Genomic DNA, 19038 nt, shown 5'->3' with positions numbered 1-19038 from the left:
ATGCCAGGGAGGGTTTCTAATTCTCTTTGGCTCATGGGGATTGGCTGAGAGAGCTGTGAAAAGGAGCGATGTCTCTCCCATATGGAGAGCGTTCCTGAAGCTGCGATATCCCGCGTGGAATCTGGCGAATTCTTCCGGATTCTGTCAGCGTACTCCTTAGCAGATGGAGATTAATCACACAACTACACGTTCTCCCCCTCGAGTAGGTGTTTGTAGGCTTGTTCAACATCGCATAGCTATAATAGTCTTTGAATCATGTATCTAAAACTAGAACGTCCTCTATAAAAAATTACATAATTTACAACAACTTGCTCTTAGGGTTTGGTTTTTAAAAATATTTTTTTCATCATTTATTATATTATTATCATCATATGTTATGAGAAAATTCTTCTTGTTTTTCTTCTTCCTACTTACCTTTTTCTTCTTGCTCTTCATCACCACCATCATCATCACAGCTGTGCTGTTGCAGTAATATACTACTAGAAGCCATTCTGCTGGTAGCTGTTGTGATGGTAGTAGAAGCAGCATTTGTGGTTGTTTTTGTAATTGTAGTGCCTTTGGTATTGTTGTTGTAGTTTTGATAACCATTTTCCCCTTCCCTACCCTGGTACCTTTTTGGCATTCCGCAGATTGCTCGCTGTACTTCCATTCTGCGTGTTCTCTGAGCAAAGCACTGCGAGACAGACCTCCTAACCGAAAAGCTCTCCAGCTCAGCGCAGGGCCCGGCAGACCTGCGCTCTGTGTGTTTTTTAATGGGCGTGCGCACCCTGAATGTTATCATTCAGCGCGCAGCGTCGCCATTATCATCTCACTGCGCCGCTATCTCGCTAATGGAGCGCATTACGGGGAGCGGAACAAAGGCGGGGAGGGGGGCGGGGGGCGCCGCCCACACGCGCTCTCGGGGCGCATGCTGATGAGTGCGGAGAGAGCCGGGGCGCGTCGTTGCGCCGGCATTCCCGCGTGGGCCTCTGCGCCCTTTCGGATGAATCAGAGTCCGATGAACTCGCCAAATCAGAGCTTCCTCTGGCCGCGCGTAAGGGATGAGAGGCATTCGCACGTTGCGGTATTTAATACAGCCCCCCCAATGCTCATGCACACGCACATGCACGCACACACACACACAAACACACACAGACACACAGGTATTGTCCTACAGAGCGCCAATCAAAATGATCGAAAAGGACGAAGCTGTAGCAGTGGGTTGTACGTAGTCATTGCTCGTTTCAAGGTGTGCCACAGTCCGCATGGCGTATCGGTAGGAATAAACTGTGACGGGTTGTGCGGCTGTAAAAAAAAAAAATTACTGCAGGATGGGGTGGTGATGCAGCCCCCTAGAGGATTTAGGATGAAATAAGATTTTATGATGAGAAATTATAGAGGTGCGCAATACCACATCACATGCCCGCGTCACATGATATGGTCACACAATGATGGCTCTTCAAATGAGGAGTAATGGTGAGCTCATACAAGGGGATTTGTGATGGATAATGGTTTAAAGAGAGAGTTGACTTTCTGGAGTTCTTTGATATTATTTCAGTTTTAGTCCATGTTTTTTATTGGCCCAGGCAGTTTTTGTTTGCGACAAAGGATATTTTTGATAATTACAGGAGTTTCCAATGACCCATGCAGTTGCTTGTATAAGGTCATCAAAAGGTTTGTGGTTTAAGGCTAGAAAACTTCAAATAACTCCAACGCAGCTTGTAAAGGGACATGTTTCTAGAGGCTTATACTTGTGAAACATTTATTTTATAGGGTTTATTCACAATTAGAAGCATAAAAACTCAGTTTTATATTGTGCCTTTCCTTCTCTGTATATAAGTGATACCACACAAGCTCTTCACTCAAAGCTGAGGACCAGAGAGTTTTAGGACCTAATGTTAGCCAAAGGGCTTACAAGTTGAAACTGAATCTATGATTATGTCCTACTGTGAAGTGGATGAGCGCATCCGCTACATTGCTAAACATTATTTTTTCCATCCTCGGTTTGGATGAGGAGTTGTAACAGGTAGAAGCGGAGAGGTCAGAGATAACCGGTAAAGTGGTGTGCTGGCGTCTTGTAGGAGGACCCAGCCGCATTTTCACTCACCTAGGTTGTCTGTAGGTAGCTGGTGAAAGTGACAAAGATGTTTTTGTCATTTTACTTCCCACACAAACTGGAATTGCACAGACGGGGGCCATTTTCAGCCCTGTTGATTTGTTGCTGCTTTGAGGTGCTTCTCTCTTGTGTAGTACTGTTGATACAGGAAGTCACATGGCTTCTTTATTTGAGCGCAGCGGTCTCGGGCTGCACGCATCATAGGAAATAATTCTAACCAAAGATTAAATGTAGTTTTATGCACTCTTAAAAATATGCACATGCACATGCACTGTACCTCTGTGTGGCGTAGTGTCACTGCACAAACTCGTCTGGAATTCAAGTGTGTTTTCTTGCTTTAAACGGAAACACCGTTCCTGCCCCTAAACCAGCCGTTGTGAAACCGGCAGGCCTTGAGAACCTTCTGTAAGTGTCTAAAAGGTTCTTCATCGCACACACAAAAATTGAAAAACCTCTTGAAAGTGAAATATTCCTTTAAACTGAAATACACTTCAAGTAAGTCCAAATAAGCTTGTACAGAAATATATTCAAAGCAGACAATGGCATGAATTTATTTAAACCGTTTGCATATATTTTCATCTAAAAGAAGTCTAATCTTAAATTGCTTAATTTGTTAATTTATTATTTTACATGTTTATTTAGATTTATATATTACTTTTTTGTATTTAAGAGAAATAAAAAGGGTCTCATTGAAGACGAGGCTGACCATACCGTTTATTTAAACTGTTGTAATTATTTTCAACTAAAATATTTCAAATCTTAAATTGCTTCATTTGTTAATTTATTCTTTTACATGTTTGTTTAGATGTATAGGCCTATATTAGGCTAATGCATTGTCGGCAATTCAAATCAGCCATCTGGCATCATATGCCGTTGTCTTAATGGATTTATTGATTTTAAATGCTCAAAAAAATGTTCATATGACTCTGTTGCACTTGACTATGTTAACGTGGTCTAAATCAGCACTGAAACGCATGCCAACGTATTATTTTGCCAGGTAGTCTTATAGACCTTTATATATAAAACGAATCGTTGAATCGTCATATTGAACTGCCGAATCCGATTCGACTAAGGAAATTCTGAGTCGGACACAGCTCTAGTGTATTCCCTGTTATAAATGTGCATATCCATTTTTACGTTGTTCCTGTACTTCCTTCCTTGTGAGCTGTTTCTGGGGACATATGTCATAGGCAATGGTTTCAAATAAAAATAAGATGAAATGTAATTTTTTTAAAAATACTCTGGTAGTAGGCCTACATCTGTATGATCTCTGGAGGCATAACACCATTGTGAAAGCTGCTTTGGAGTTACTTGAAGTTTTTTTTAAATTTATTTTATATTTAAAACCACAAACCGGTGAATACCACTGATCAGCCATCATAAAGCTGGGAGGTCATGAGGATCCTCTGTGTATATCAAAAATAGCCTTCATCCCAAACTGTCTGGGCCAATCAATCATACACCGAACATAACTGAAATATTTATTTATTCTTTTAACTCCATAAAGCGAATCATCCCTTTAAAGACTGAAATAACTTTTTTTGTGTGAATGATAAATGAGACAGTTGAGAAATTGCCATATTAAATAGCCATATTACAGTGTGTAACCTGGAGAACTGTCCACATTGTGCAGTAGATAATGGGAATTATTGTCTTACTAGCCCCCCGCAAGGCTGAAGTTCTGAAGCTTATGGTACGCAGCCTGCTGCTTGTATCCAATGCATTTCACTGTATTTTCAATGCTATACTTATAACATAATTCAATTATGGCTTGGGCACTTTTCGCCTTTCAGGCACTGGAATCTCACAGGGAATGCAGTTATGTCAGATTCTCATATTTATGCATACTGTAAAACATGAACATATTAGAGCATATGAAGATGGCAGAATGGACTTCAAGGGTTTAGCACATGGTCATTTCATCAATGAGTTGAATCATTGGTTAGTGTGTTTGTTGATAATGTTTACATTAATGAATTCCAGTGAAAGGAACTGACAGTAGTAGAATTGTAGTTTTCATGGGGAGTGCATAAGCACTGTCCAACTAAAAACTGTCATAGGATATCTCATGCTGCCCATCATGCTAAATGTTGTTTTATCTTGACATTAGATCATTATGTCATAGTAATGTCCTTCTGGATCTGGATATAATTAGACCTACTGCTCAACTGCCATAATTTTATTCTTAATATGAGCATTTGTTGAAAGACTCGTTTTACACAGGTGTGTCTGAGGAGTGCATTGTAAGTGCACGTGTTTGTGAAGGTCTATGCAATGCTTTTTAATGAATGGTCTATGTAGTTCTTAGGAAGATCGTTGTGCGTGAAGTTTGTATGAAGGTCCTTTACATGATTTGCTTTTGCAAAGCAGTGTCAGGAGTGGAAGCAGGGTGGATAGGTTTAATGTTTGGTTCTTCGCAACAGGAGAGCAGAGCAGAAAATACGATTAGCTCAACGGCATTTTGAGTGGGTTTAATTTGACATCTTCTGTGTGGTGTTAATGTTGAGCCTTGGATTTTAATCAAAGCTTTTAAAGTGCTCTGTCCTCACCGTCACCTCTTCATAACTTTTTTTTAAATCTATTTGAACTCGGTGAAGCCAATGATTTTACAAGCACAGGTGGATGGACTAGACTCTTAAGTGTTGCAATTGTGGGGAAATCACTTTCCATTGTGCTGTGACGGTGAAATCGGCAGACCCTGGGATGCTGAGGTTGCTGGTTTGAATCGCATTTGGGGCACGGCTTTTGTATTTCTGTGGCGTTAGGTCATTTCCTCCCCTTAACTGTCTGAGTTGCTGCCTATTCCTCATTGTACATAAGTTGCTGTGGTTGTCTTGCTGTGTTCTGTATTATCTGTGTGTCGCTGAGTTGTCTGGTTCTGTTATGTAGGGCGAAGTTGTGTAGCGCATTGTGGTGATGTGGCCTGCTCATGCAGTGTGATGTGGCATCGCATCACATCACATGACAGAGCACAGCAGAGTGGCTGCAGGGTTTCACAGCTACAGTACGTAGGGTTGCCAGTATGCAGTCCCGTGTTAGCCAGAACGCCCTGCATTTCGGGCCAAAAAACTGTCGTATAGCTGTCCCATTTGTCTCCTCGTCCTGGATTTAGCGCTTTAGGTGAATGAATTACCAAATTTGGATTGCTGTAAAGTTACAGTCCCAAATTGAATTTAATAAAAGGCCAGCGGTCGTAAATAACTTCCCTCGCACCATCCATAATATTGGATCTGTTCACCTTGGCGCACATTATTTGGCAAGGGATTTTTGGCAACCCTACAGTTGAGAGTATTAAAAAGTGCTTTGTGCAAATAATTTTTTTTAAGTGGGTCATCTATAATAACCCTGAAGCTTGGTCTCACCATTGTTTTTGGGGTTTTGAATGTCACCATTCAGAAATTAAAGCATGTTAAGAGATTTTCAGCTGCATCCTGTTAGAGAATTGCTTGGGATCATCTTCCCTAGAGAACAAAGAGATGCTTATGGCTGTGGTGGTTGATGATGGTTTTGCATCTGACAGGATCCGTCCCTATTGCCGGGATAAGGTTTGTGTTTCACTGCTAAATGGGAACAATGTAGCTTAACAAGTTCCATGTCTTTAGCTGTACAGTACACTAGCTGCTTAGCTAGTGCTAATCAGATGGGGTGTGATGTTACTAATATTGACTGCTGTTATTGTGGAGTTTGAAAGGTATTATTGTAATATGACTGAAAATGTCTGTTTTTATATTTTGCATTGAGCTAGCCCAAATTGATTTAAAGTTACCCAAATGCATTATCACTTGAGTTGTTATTAGTTTTCTATATGTTATAGCAATATATTGTTCCTCTTCTTTCTAAACATTTTGCTAATTTTGATGTGTTTTGGTCTCTGATATTGCATCTCTGTCATAGTCCTCCAGGTCTGAATTGTTTTGGGATGTGGATGGAATGGGCTTATAACTGCTACGCTGTCATACTCACACCAAACGGGAATTGCTCAGTTGTGTTCTTCCACAAGCTACATAGCTAGCTTACTACATTATTTTACTATGTAATAGTAAAATGTTTCCACATTGAATAATAGTAAGAGACCTCCCTCATCCACTGCAACCTGCAGTTTCAACAAACTGAACAAGAAGTTACAGAGGAAATGAACCGTGGCCATTGGCTTCAAAAAATGAACCACGGCCATTTTGTGTTTTCAAAAACATAAGTTCATATATTATAGATTTCCATTCATACTACAATAAGGATGAAGGGAAACATATTCAGAGACTGAAAACGGGTTTAATTCTCCCGGAACAGCGCTGTGGAGGATCCGTCTGAGTAGTCCCCGCCTGGTGTGAGAAGCGGTGCGTGATTGGGCGCTGGTCGCCGGTGAGACCGCCGTGTGATTGGGCGCCGGTCGCCGGCGAGACCGCCGTGTGATTGGGCGCTGGTCGCTGGCGAGAGCGCCGTGTGTTTGTTCGTCTGAAACGCTGCTGATTTTATGAAGTGGGCCCTCTGATTAATGCCACGCTGTCTTGTGTTGGAGCTCGCCGGAGTCAGATGTGTTATCTTTACTGCTTATTGTGGCATTAATCACACAGAACAACTGCTGTATTATGATTATAATGTGCAAACTGTTGGGTAATGGCTTCCGCTTTATTTGGGTAATTAATTTGCTCTGGTGCACTGTGGGACTGACGGCGTTACGATTCTGCTGCCGCCGCTCGTCCGAGTTTTATCTCTTCCTTCCTTCCTTTTCCCTCCTCTCTGCCGCCGCGTCAGAGCGCGTGTGGGCGGAGTCCATCTTAAATCACGCAACCTGCGACCAGCTGTAGCTGCTACCTAACGAATACGCTGCAGCAAATCTCTCTTTTTACCGGGGGAAAAAAATATCCTGCTCCTCAGCTTAATTGATTCCTCTCCAATGTCTCCGAGACGTTGGGCTGTCAAAACAAATGAGTACATGAGTATCGCAGGAAAAAAAGGAGAAAAAAAAACGAGTGGATTAAACAACAATATAAAACAGATAAAAGCTCTTCTTTCTGCCAAACAGTTATGTGTGTGTTCCATGAGGAAAAAAGCATTTCAGTGAGCAATCGCCTTCGGGAGTTGCGCCAAATTAAATGCTTTTTTTCTACCCTCCCCCACCCCACACCTCACTCAAGAAGTGTCTGTTTGTTTTTAGTTCCCTCTCTTTTTTGGTTTGACCTCCGGCATCCTTGTCTGCCCCAGGATGCCTGTCACAAACTGCAGTCCAACGTTGTGACAATGCTTTCTCTCTCCTTTTTTTATTCCCCTGCCTCCTATGACCGTTTTTCTTCCTTTCTTTTTGTTTCTGTTCTTTCCTTCAAGGTCTGGCGCACCTGATGGTAAACAGCCAAGGTATGGGTTCATTCTTTCAACCAACCTCCTTTGTCCAAAGCTCCGCCTTCTTTTCCCTCCACATCCTACTCCTCCCCCCTCCCCCGATGATGAGCTTCTCGGAGCTTCTCCCCCTTTCCCTCTCTCCATTGGCCCGCCTTCCCCCTTCATTCTCTACCTTTTTATTTTCGCTGGGGTTTTTTGCTTCCCGTCATATCGCCGTGCTTTGTGTCCCTCCACACTGTCCGTCCCACCCTTGTCCTGTCCTCTGGCCCAGCTCCTGGACCGCCTCCTCAGAGCTCCGCCCCTCTCTGCTGAAGGTATGCTTTTCTGCTCTCCCTTTGTGCTTCCATGTGATCCTCCTGATGCGGAAGTGATGTCATCACCGCGTCAGGAAAAAAAAACAGTGTAAAAACTGCGTCGACCACCAAGTGTGTAGAATGCACAGAGTCCCTCATCACTACTCTGGTGTCATTCTCATTGTTTGGCCTTCCGCCACTCTGGCGGAAGATAGAATTGCAGCTAGACGAGGTGCAGAACCTGAAGGAGTGACCACTACTTGCGGAAACAAGTCAGACTTGGGGTGGGTAAGGGAGGGGGGGTGATTGAAATGTGCGTTGATATGCATCCTAATTGCTCGGAAACTGCTCTGTGGGCATCAGTTCAGTCAGACTGCCATCAACAGAATTATGCAAACTATGACTTAACACGATGCCTGCTTCAAAAAACAAAGTGTCTGGAGGGCATGGAGTTGCCAACCTCTTCTAGAGCATGACCAGAATTCCCTGAAAGCTAAACCACTGGTTTAACAGGATAAAAGTTTGTATATTACTTGAACCAGCTGACGTGAAACTAAAAATGTGTCTGTGTCTCTGAAATTCTTCTCCAAAATTAAATTCACAATGAAATGGTCCTTTAAAAAAATATATTAAATAGGCATTTTAAGAAAGTGCAATGATACCCAATTTATGAGTCCTAGATCTCGCTAACAACTTTCACAAACCAGCAAGTATAGATCACTAAAGCATTAATGCAAGTTAACTCTTAACCAGAATGTAAATTCTGAATACACACAGATTACATCCATAAAAACCCTTAAGAAGTAAAACATAAGAACCATAACAATATCATGACCATCTATCTTAAACCATAAAATGGTAAAAGTCCATATCAGGCTTTAGGCAACAGTTCACCATCTAGAATGAGATATCCTTCAGGCAGACTGAGACCTGAGTCTGACCTGACTGTCAGATGGAGGAAAAGATGGGTAAATTTGAGTACTGTTAGCATAGAAAAGGGGTAAGATAAAGCATGGGAGGCGATGACTGGCCTAAGAGATTTTTTAGGGGTGAAATAAGGAGCATGCCCAGTGAGAAGCCATGGAGGAAACCAATAGGGAGGTCATGGGCAACTGACAATCCACCGCCTGAGGAAACCCGTTAAGGACTGTCCACGTAGGGTTCCATCCACCGCCGTCTTTGTGATCCCAAGTGTAATCAGGGTGGAATGGTACTCTGTGTCAGAAGCTGTGGAAAGGTCCAGAAAGATCATAACAGAAGAGTGGAAAGACTATGGAGCTGACTGAAATGTTTCAGTTACGGTTTGTGGGGCAGTCCCATTGGAGCCACCAGCCCTGAACCCAGACTGGAATGGGTTGAAAAGGTTACTATCTGACAGGATGTGAGAGAGTTCTAGGGTTCTGGAGAGACAGGGGAGTAGAGAGACTGGCCAGTAATTGTAGTAGAGTCTGTTTCTTCAATGGGTTGTGCCTAAGGCCAGCTCGAAGGCCTGTGGACAGTGATGAGTTGATCATAGAGGAGATGAGTGATAATACGCTGGCTGAGATGCTCTGGAGAAGTGTGTGAGAATGGGGCCCAGGGCACAAGCGATTAGCTGATGTGATGTCAGCAGTTGTAATATGTTGATATCAATAAGCAGAGAGAACTTTGAAAGTTAAGGTACGTAAGAGGAGGAGAATGGGTGGGTCTAATGAGATGGTAGGGCAGGGGAGTGAGCGGAGGACTGTGAAGGCCTGGAAAGAGTTAATATAACATAAAATAACATAATGGCGAGAACAGGCTGTTCAGCCCAATGCTTGTCATTTCCAAGTTGCGGATATCTGCGCAAGATGTTCATTCAGAAGTAGCCCGCAACGTCATCTGCAGAGAAGGAGTGTTGAGAAGTGAAGAGGAGGTAGAAAACACATAAAGCAGTGGTTCCCAATCCTCATGGGGATATACCGCCCTGTAGGTTTTCACGCCAACACTAACAATGCCAACCTCATTCAACAGCTGGGGATCTCATTGAGCTGCTTATTGGTAGAATCAGGTGTGCCAAATTAGAGTTGAAATGAAAACCTACAGTAGGGCTGGAGCAGTGTTGGGAACCAGTGACATAAAGCTTTGAATTTTGGGTGAGAAAAAAGACTTTAGCACTAAAAAAGAAGGCTGAGAGGAGAGCTAGTTTGGTGGACAAATCTGTAAGGGTTCAGGATTCCTTGCCAAAATAAAATGATCCTCAGAGAAGTTCTACAAAATGCTGTATTTAAGACATAGACTATTAGATATTGCACAATGTAATTGTCTAATGTTACTCAGACACACAGAAAAGAAAGACAGTTGGATTGTCCTGATGCCTGCCACTTGGATTAAACTGGATAACTTCCTTTTTTGCTAAAGCTGGCAACATTCAGGGGGAGGTGAAGGCAGTCTTTTGAAAAGCTCATTGTGCAGCTCAGCAGTTGTCATACAGTGGTATAATTACAGATAATCAGCTCTGGAGGTTATTTTGAGATTGAAGACAAAAAAAGTTGAGAGAAATACAAGTCGTATTGCACTCTTGGGCGTTTCGCAGATATGTACGTTCCAGAAGGAAATCTTAACATCTGAATGAGAATGTGCAACGAGCTCTGGGAAAATGTGTAAAAATTAATTGAGTTTCTTATATTACATAAAAGAGGTCAAACCTTACATGATGGGCTGTTTCTTGAAATCATTCATTTTTTATGCAAAGCACCACTGCTTTACATGTTGCAAACCAAGGAATTACATTTTAGAGAAAACGACCTCCACAAGTTGGCCATACATATATATAAAAAAAGGAGTCATATATTGGCAGTACAGATTTTATTAATATACGTTATGGCACAATTCATGAACAAATACATACTCATGAATCTAAAAGCAAAACAGTTTACCTCAACAATATACATTACTGTCTTTTAAATTGTTTCTTAGTTAACAGTTATTGCTAAACTGGGTGTAAATCGACCATTTCCTTGTAGTTCACACACATTTATCCTAACAGACCTTTTCTCCCCAAAGTCTGTTTAATTTGCTATTTGGTTTCCACTTCTCACCATTAACATTAACAGTGAGACTGAGCTATGACCTTCCTCAATGTTTGTTTGACCAATCAAAAAACGGGACTGTAAAACAACACACGGTGGTGAGGTCTGGCAGCAGCACCTCACTGACGTAGGGGAAACCGCTTGTGTTGGAAGCATATGGACTCTCACACACAGTGGAGGTAGTTACCACGGGGAGGCGGCACAGACAAGGCGAACAGCACCACATTCAGCCCCGCGGGCACGTCTATTTACAAACAAAAAGACAGGAAGCAAAGCCTGCTGGGAGCTCTGGCAGACGGGGCAGACTGGCGGGAAGACACGAGCGGGAGGGAGGGGCGGTTGAGGTGAGCTAAACGGTCTCCCGCGGTTCGTGCAGCGAACACGCGGGTGTTTTCTTCCTCAGAGCCCGACCCTCAAACGAGAATCGCACAGGGGTAGTGCATTCTGGGTAGTCTAATCGCTCTCCGTACCCTGGGCGGAGGCTGTCTTAAAGGAGGCTGACAAGGTCCTGTTCGGTCGGTGCTGGTAAATCAATGACAGCTGGTTCCCAATGATTTGATTATTGAGGCTCTGTCCCAGCTGCTCTGTCCCAGACTGCTACTGCTGTCTGAGCTCCTGAGGGCGCTGTGAGTCAGGAGAGGTGATGGGGGGTGGGGGTGGGGGTGGGGGCGGGGGGGGTGAATATGGGGGGATGGGAATTCCCCACATCATAGGACACAAATCATCTCAGACTAGGAGTGCCAATCCTTGATCAGGTTTTCTCTGTCAGTTACAAACCTTATCCGTTGGGTGCTTAATTGCAGGTTCGGTCACACATCAGTCACTATTCTGAGACATTTTATGAGTATGGGTCCTTGTACAGTTTCAGAGTAGTTTCGCCAACACTGCTGATTATGAAGCCTGGCCTGAATATGCCTGCATCACGACAAGTGTCAACATGTTTACATGCCTCATCTACAGTGTGTACTCACTGTATCAACCAAGAAAGTTTTCTTTTTAATAATTATATTTTGTGTTCACTAACTGATATTTAACGTTATCGTGCATCATCCAGTTGTAGATTCAATTACATTTTTGCAATATACAGCCTCATTAACCGGAGCGGGTCAAATATGTACATAACTGCTTTTCTGTGGATGCAATGTAACTTTTTGAGTCAAAGTTGAGAAGAATGTTAGGTAATTGAATCACAGCTATAGTCCATGCGGTGAAACTCTTGAAAATAAAGCAGTCCCCCCCCCGACCCCCCCGTCTTCTGTGTGGTACTGGCTGTTACCTGGCGACGGTTCCTGTTGAATGAGCCTTGGCCACCTGCCTGCGTTGAGTCCGAGAAATCAACCCACACGCTCGCTGTGCCATGCCTGACCTTTCGCGTGACCGGAGGTCGGGCCCAAGCCCGTCGGGGGTCATACAAATATACTTGCGGCGCGCACACACACACACTTAATTACGCGTCCTGCAGGGGTACAGGCAGGGGGAGCCGGCCGGGGAGACGGGTGACCTTTACACTGAAGTAAACAGCGGCTCTCCCATCAGCGCGGGGATTTCTGCTAAGCTTTATCACCTGCTCCCCTGCTCTCATTAAAGCACTCGAGCACATTCGGTCCGTTTCACTGCCGGCAGAAAAAATCCGCTGCGGAGACGCCCCCAGGAACCTAATTGGGCTCTGAGCATTTCCGTGATCACGTCGGAAGTACACCTCTCCTTTAAATTAAACTACAAACTACAAGAACTACAAAAAAAGCTTACTTGAGTGCACCCGAGCAGTCCACTGGGGTAGTGCATTCTGGGTAGACAAGTTGTACAAAAACATGCATGTGTGCACCCAAACAGTCCACTTGGGTAGTGCATTCTGGGTAGTCACACTGAGTAAACAAATCGCACGAAAACGTACATAGGTGCACCCAAACAGTCCACTGTGGGTTACAAGTTCTGTGCTGTTATTTCAAACATGCATCTCTGACTCTGTCATAAAAAAGTAGTTTAAAAAATGCAAGATGCATGCTTAATTTTTCCAGACCTGTGTCCTGACTCATAGTGAGTCTAAATGTTGAACTATGACAACTGGCAAAACGCTTTAAGACAATTTTTTAAATTGTGACTAGAGCCTGGAGAAATAATTGCATTCAGGTGTATTTCATGAGCCCCCCCCCCTCCAAAAAGTATTTCTGACTCCTGCATTCCCCCCCCCCAAGGAGTCGATAGTCTCTGTTTCAAACCAGAAATCAAACAAATCATTCATTTCATTGCAGCAATCACTCTAGTGAATTATTAAATTGTCAGTTTACCAGATCATAAATGCCAGCACAGTGTCAGTGTTCTTAGACATTTATCATGTTGCAGTCTTTGTAGTGCATACTGCATTTGGAATACCCATTGCTGAACATTGTAAGTGATGTGGCAATGGCTGCTCATGTTAGCTGGCTAGTGACTCTTAAGGTTAAACATTCACATGCAGCTGATTCTGCATAAAACATTTGTGATGTACTCATGAGTATCGACAAAGCATTACACTGCAATTAAAATAGAGGTTATGAATTCTTAAACGTGCCTGCATACATGCATCCTCTAGTGCAGGGATCATTGACTCTGGCCCTCGAATCCAAATCCAGCCCTGGTTTTATTTTCTACCGGGTAATTAGCGATTGTCCAGACTGTCTTCACACCTGACTCCCAGGCAAGGGGAGGGTGGAAAACCAGCGGTTCTCGGCCCTCGAGGACTGTGAGTTGCTGATCCCTGCTCTAGTGCTAGGTAAAAAACCTAGTGTCAGCCCAGGCTAACAGTCCCCGACCAGGAAGTGTTGGTACATCATCACGAAAGCTAATTATGCATAGAAATACAACAGTCACATGGTGATACATAGGTTCTCCCTCTATGGACTCCCTCTCCCTTAATCCGACCGCTCTTTGTACAGACGTGGATTCCACTACAGCTGCTGCCATACTTCAGAAGCTGTACTTAAATAGTACTTCTAACAGCTAATTAAACAATGCACCTGTGAAGGCACTCTTCTGCTAGCTGCTCAATGAGCTGATTAATAAACCCCACTGCCATGGTAACTGAAATGTCACCGCATTTGAAACAGCCAGCTAATTAGCGAAGCTATACAAAACAAAACTATGCTAATCAAACACACCCAAAACCGCAAGTACCTGCTGAACAACAGTATATATCTCAGTATCACAAAGCATGAAACAAACACAATAGCTTTGTCGGTACAGCTACAAGTCGACATTACACTTACTAATGACAGTTAATCTTTTATGAACACCAGTATCTCGCTGAATACTCGATTAAGCACACTCTTCATTTCCTCCCCAATTATCTGTTACAGCGTCAGTTTATGGTTTTGTACCGATGAACACCTCTTCATTTGTCCATCTAATTGCTGAACTCAGAATATGTACAGCAGCGGTACCCGATCATGCCATGGAGGGCTGAGAAGTATGCAGGCTTTGATTCCAACCAATAACCACACCTGCTGAGTTCACTAATTAGTTCCCTCCTCTGCGGTTGAAGGTGTGTTAACGCACAGAGGAGGGACCTAATTAGTGAAACCAGCAGGTGGAGTGATTGGGCATCGCTGGTGTACAGGGATACCTGGAGGATATTTCTGAAATTCAGGTTGATGGCCCAGATGGTCTTATACTAACTTACATCTCCAGGCCCCAGTTATGGCACCTCTTGAAGTATTATGAAGTCTTTATGATGTGGCCAAGAGTTTTTTCTCCCTGCCTTTGAAAACCGAATGTAATTACAAGTGTTTATGAAGCCAGTAAGACCTGCTGCCACTGAACCACATGCCGCACACACACAATTTTTGGATGGTTTATTCATCCATCCATCCATCCGTTATCTAACCTGCTTATTCCTGGTCAGGGTGGAGTTTATACCAGCATACACTGGGCGAAAAGCAGGAATACACCATGAACCAGTCACTAAGCCATCGCAGGTCACGCACACCATTCACTCACACACTCATACCTTCGGGCAATTTAGACTTTCTAATTATCCTAACCTATATGTCTTTGGACTGTGGGAGGAAACCGGAGTACCCGGAGGAACCCCACACAGACACGGGGAGAACATGCAAACTCCACGCCGAAAAGCCCCTGGCAGGGATTTCTCCCACGACCTTCTTGCTGTGAGTTGCCATCCTCTGCAACACTGTGCCACACTGGAGTTTGGAGAGTTAATAATAATAATAATAATAATAATAATAACGCTTCGTGTGGCCGTTGGAAACTAGTACAAATGTCAAATAAATAAATAAATAAATAAATAAATAAATAAACAGTGTCGTCTCAGATACACAAGTGGGGTGCATTCTGGTGTATTTGAACCATTTCAACTTGGAGCAGAACAAACAAAATGAAGCTCCGTAAGAAGATTTTCTTTCTTTTAATTATTTTTATGTACAGACAGTTTTGGCAGGACAAATATGTCATTTTCACTAGCTGAGTGATGTAGTGGCCAGAGACTGCTTGGGACCTGTTAGTCAGCTGACATGGAAGTCACTTCAGCATTATTAGTTATAACATTAGCCTACCAAACTCATTTTTCGGTCAATATTAAAACATTTAGTAAAACTGTCATAGTAATCTTAGCAGACAGAGTTTTCATGTCCAAAGATTACAAAAATATTACAAAAACAGTTGTTTTAAAGAAGTGTACATTTATTTTTTTTATCATTAACCACTGTTTCCATCCATTTTCCCTGGAAGAACATGACCCAGAGGTCAAAGTTCACCAAAACAGATAAATCAGGGTAGCGAATGCTACGTGAGTTTCCCCCTGGTAATGACTTGGAGCCTCGCTCAAACAGGTTTTCCCAGTCAGAAACTGGCATTTCCGATAATTACGATGCCAGCCGAACGCAGCATAATAATTATAGATAAAAGATTTATCACATAATTTTGGTGCCATTTTATGAGATGAAAGTCACAGTTTATGATCCTGGCATTTAATTAAGAAACATCAAGGACAATGTGAGTGAATACAGCATCCAAAATTGGTATATCTGTTATAAATATCCATTTGGATCCTTCAAACCTGAATTAAGTTAAGTAAACCATACTGCTGTTTATTTGTGGTTCAAATCCAGCAGATAAGACTCTTCAGTCCTGTTTACCCTTTGTCCAGGAACCCAGTAACATGAATAGGGTCCAGTATTTCATTTGCTAATGGGGCTGGTGAGTCTGTTTTTTGGCATTTAATTGAAGCAAGCTGTTAACTTTGACATTATCCAGATACTGGGGAGCAGAAGAATATCATGCTGGTAAGTGGAGATACTTGCAGAATGGACAATTTGTTTCTACGATTGTCTCCTAGACTCCCCCCAAGAGATATAAACAAACACAAAGCATATCCCTTTGTCATAATCGGCTGTTTTTATCTGCTGTTGATCGAGATGAGCATGCTGTGTACAACAGGAGCAAGGCAGCAATATAGTAATTGTATGTGCTAATGAAACATGATGCAAGCAAAAACTATAAAGCAAGTAAGGCAGCCGCAGTTATTCACCTGAGAATGAATGACGCAGGCTTGTAAATTCATTAGCAGATGCAAATTGCAGCGAGCCAGTTGAGTGGCTCGTTCAGGCTTTCACTCGGTACGTTTCTGTTTGTTTTTGGGGTTCAGATGGCGGGAGCCGTTTAAGAGAGCTGGCATATGCTTAATTAGCCTATGTCGGCCCAATTAGGAGAGAGGCAGCAGTGGCAGTGTGGGAAGATCAGGTTCATCCCACAGTAGGACACAAAGGAACCAAACAAGATAAAGGGTGGAAAACAGAAAAGCAGAAATAACAGACAGAAATCAATTAAAAAGATAATAGAAAATGAAATAATAAAGAAATGAAAGCCTCGGGGACAGCTGGTGTTGTAGGGCAATTTCTGTATGCATCTGTTCATCAGTAGGTCAGACAACGCGATGTCATCAACTCCATTGCTGATTGGACACATGGACACAGATCAAGTCATTGATTTGATTTCTATCACCTTTTCTTCTGACCTTTGGCACTAAATTATGTAAACACTAAAATTATGTTTGTGAATAAAAACAAACTAACATTAGTATTTATTTTGAAATCCGAACTGAGGACATCTGTTGATGTTAATAAAGACCATTGTTCGCATGTAGAGGAGCCCATCTGCATTTCACACAGGAGGAAGTTTTTACCCAACCGTGGCCTCCGTTTACAAGCGCAAACTATCACTGGTGTCGGTTCCTCTCGAACACAGAGTCTTTTTAAAAATCTTGCTATAACTTTTTTTTTTCCCCTGTTGTTTCCTCAAAGCTTTCCATCTTATTACCGGCCACACTGTGCCGTCGGTGATGGGACTGTATAAATGCAAACCCTGTATCCCACCGAAAGCTTGGCAGTCACGGCCGCTGGTCTCCATGGCCTGACCCTGAGACGCCATCCCGGTTAATCTGTTCTGCTCCAGGAATAAATTGGCCCCACATCCAGGGGCAGATGCACTGTGGGCTTAATATTTCCCTCTCCCCCCCGTCAGAGGACACACATTCTCCGGCCGTACGCACTGTGTGGAGCAGACGCACGGCACTGCACTCTTTTGATTTAAAGGTGTCAGTGAAAGGACACCTCTCTCTCTCTTTCTCTAATCTTCTGATAAGGTGCTTAGACCTAGTGTCCCCTGTCTCTGCAGTAGAACATCCTCGTTTTTGCTCTGCAACATTTGTGACAACATAGTTTGAGTGAGGAATACGAGTACTAACATCCTCCACACTCAGAGCTGTGTTCTTCGGCCTGGATTCATTTCTTTTTTTCGCATTATTTTACTGTTACTCGCAGTTAAATTGAGGTGTTCGGTTGTTCCTCCATTTGGAACGATCCAAAAGGACTTTAAAAATATGCTTCTGTAGGTTAAGAAATAACATTTATTTCTGAAAATGCATTCTTTACATTTATTCAGTAGCATTTCAAAAGCAAACTAAATTAAATAATCTAAATGAATTATTTACTACTACTGCTACTACTACTTCTACTCCTACTACTAATCAGTTGCTTAAATTAGTTATTCAGTATTACGAAGTGCAAGCTCAACTCAACATTTATTTTTAAACGGAGAGCAGACAGTCCACCCTCTTGTATTTTCTGTTTGATTCAGACCGGGCGAAAGCAGATAGCACGATAGCGCATTGAGCCCCTGCTGGCGGGAGGGGGGATTTCGTGTGTGGCTTATGGCCTGCACCACACGTCTCGCCCACGGGGCGCTCCTGTTTCACATCAATCATAGGCAAAATCAGCCGAAAATAAATAAATAAAAACCGCTTGCCGACATTTACAATTCAACACTGACCCTGTCCAAAAAAGCATTAAATTTCAGGTGTAAACTGGGTCATATACGGGGTCATATTCTCTGTGTACACCGTGAGCTACCAGTTCACCAGTGTGTCAGTTACAAGAAAAAGTAAAATATAACCCAGCGGCAGGCGTAATGGATTTATCGGCAGCTCCGCGAGCGCACAGTGGACACAGAACCCGGTGAAGTGCCGTCGTTGCAGTGTGCGGGTGATAAGCGATAAGAGTCTGGATTTTCCGTGAATTGAATTTTCTAAATGAGGGTAAAAAAATACAGGGAAAGAAAAAACATAAGAACTGCTCACTGCGCCTGGGGAACTCGGCAAGCCGTGACATTAACACCGCGGCACGTGTGGGGGGTTGAAAGGAAGCAGACAGACTCCAAACAGCCCTACAGGACGTTCACATAAATATCAGGTCTTTGCCGGGGCCACAGCGCAGTGCAAATTGGCCGAATGTGTTTTGGATAGATACGGCCCCCAAGAAGCTCAAAAGCCCCCCGAGCCTTCTTACACCAGCTCATGCACCAAATGACCGCCCCAAAACCAAAGCAGGGATGCATGGGTAAAAAATAAAAAAAATAAAAAGATTATAGTCCCCATCAGTACATGTGCAATCCAAACCCACGCGGCAGATATCTATCAAACGAGGCCGCAGGCATTGCCGTGGAATCCTGATACACCCTCCTGCATGGAAATGAGAGCTCATGCGCGCGGGTCATGCAGCTGCAAACTGGACAGATCTGCCAGTGATAACCTGCTCCTGGAAACCTGCTGGAGCTGGATTTACTCGAGCCGGAGCCGGCTCCACGTGAACGTCTGCCTTTAACGCCTCCTTATTGAACTGGAGCATTGAACAGCTCAAGCCTTTTACTGACTAGGCTGTAAAAAAAAGGTGCTGTATATTTCTGTATATGCACCTTGCTTATATTATTTAAT

General features: G+C 43.1%; 1 protein-coding gene across 4 annotated transcripts in view; it reads left to right on the top strand.

Annotated features, from left to right (window-relative positions):
- Positions 1-19038, top strand: part of LOC135263563 (neurexin-2-beta-like) — a 655607-nt gene that overhangs the window by 145604 nt on the left and 490965 nt on the right. For all 4 annotated transcript variants that reach the window (XM_064351746.1, XM_064351747.1, XM_064351749.1 and 1 more), the window contains exon 4: positions 7418-7447. In XM_064351746.1, coding sequence (XP_064207816.1) covers positions 7418-7447 — 30 coding nt within the window. The remainder of the gene's footprint in view (positions 1-7417; positions 7448-19038) is intronic.

Source organism: Anguilla rostrata, chromosome 9, assembly GCF_018555375.3.
Source record: "Anguilla rostrata isolate EN2019 chromosome 9, ASM1855537v3, whole genome shotgun sequence".
Taxonomy (NCBI): Eukaryota; Metazoa; Chordata; class Actinopteri; order Anguilliformes; family Anguillidae; genus Anguilla; species Anguilla rostrata.
Note: the sequence above shows the minus strand (reverse complement) of the source record. Positions and strands in the feature narration are given on the sequence as shown.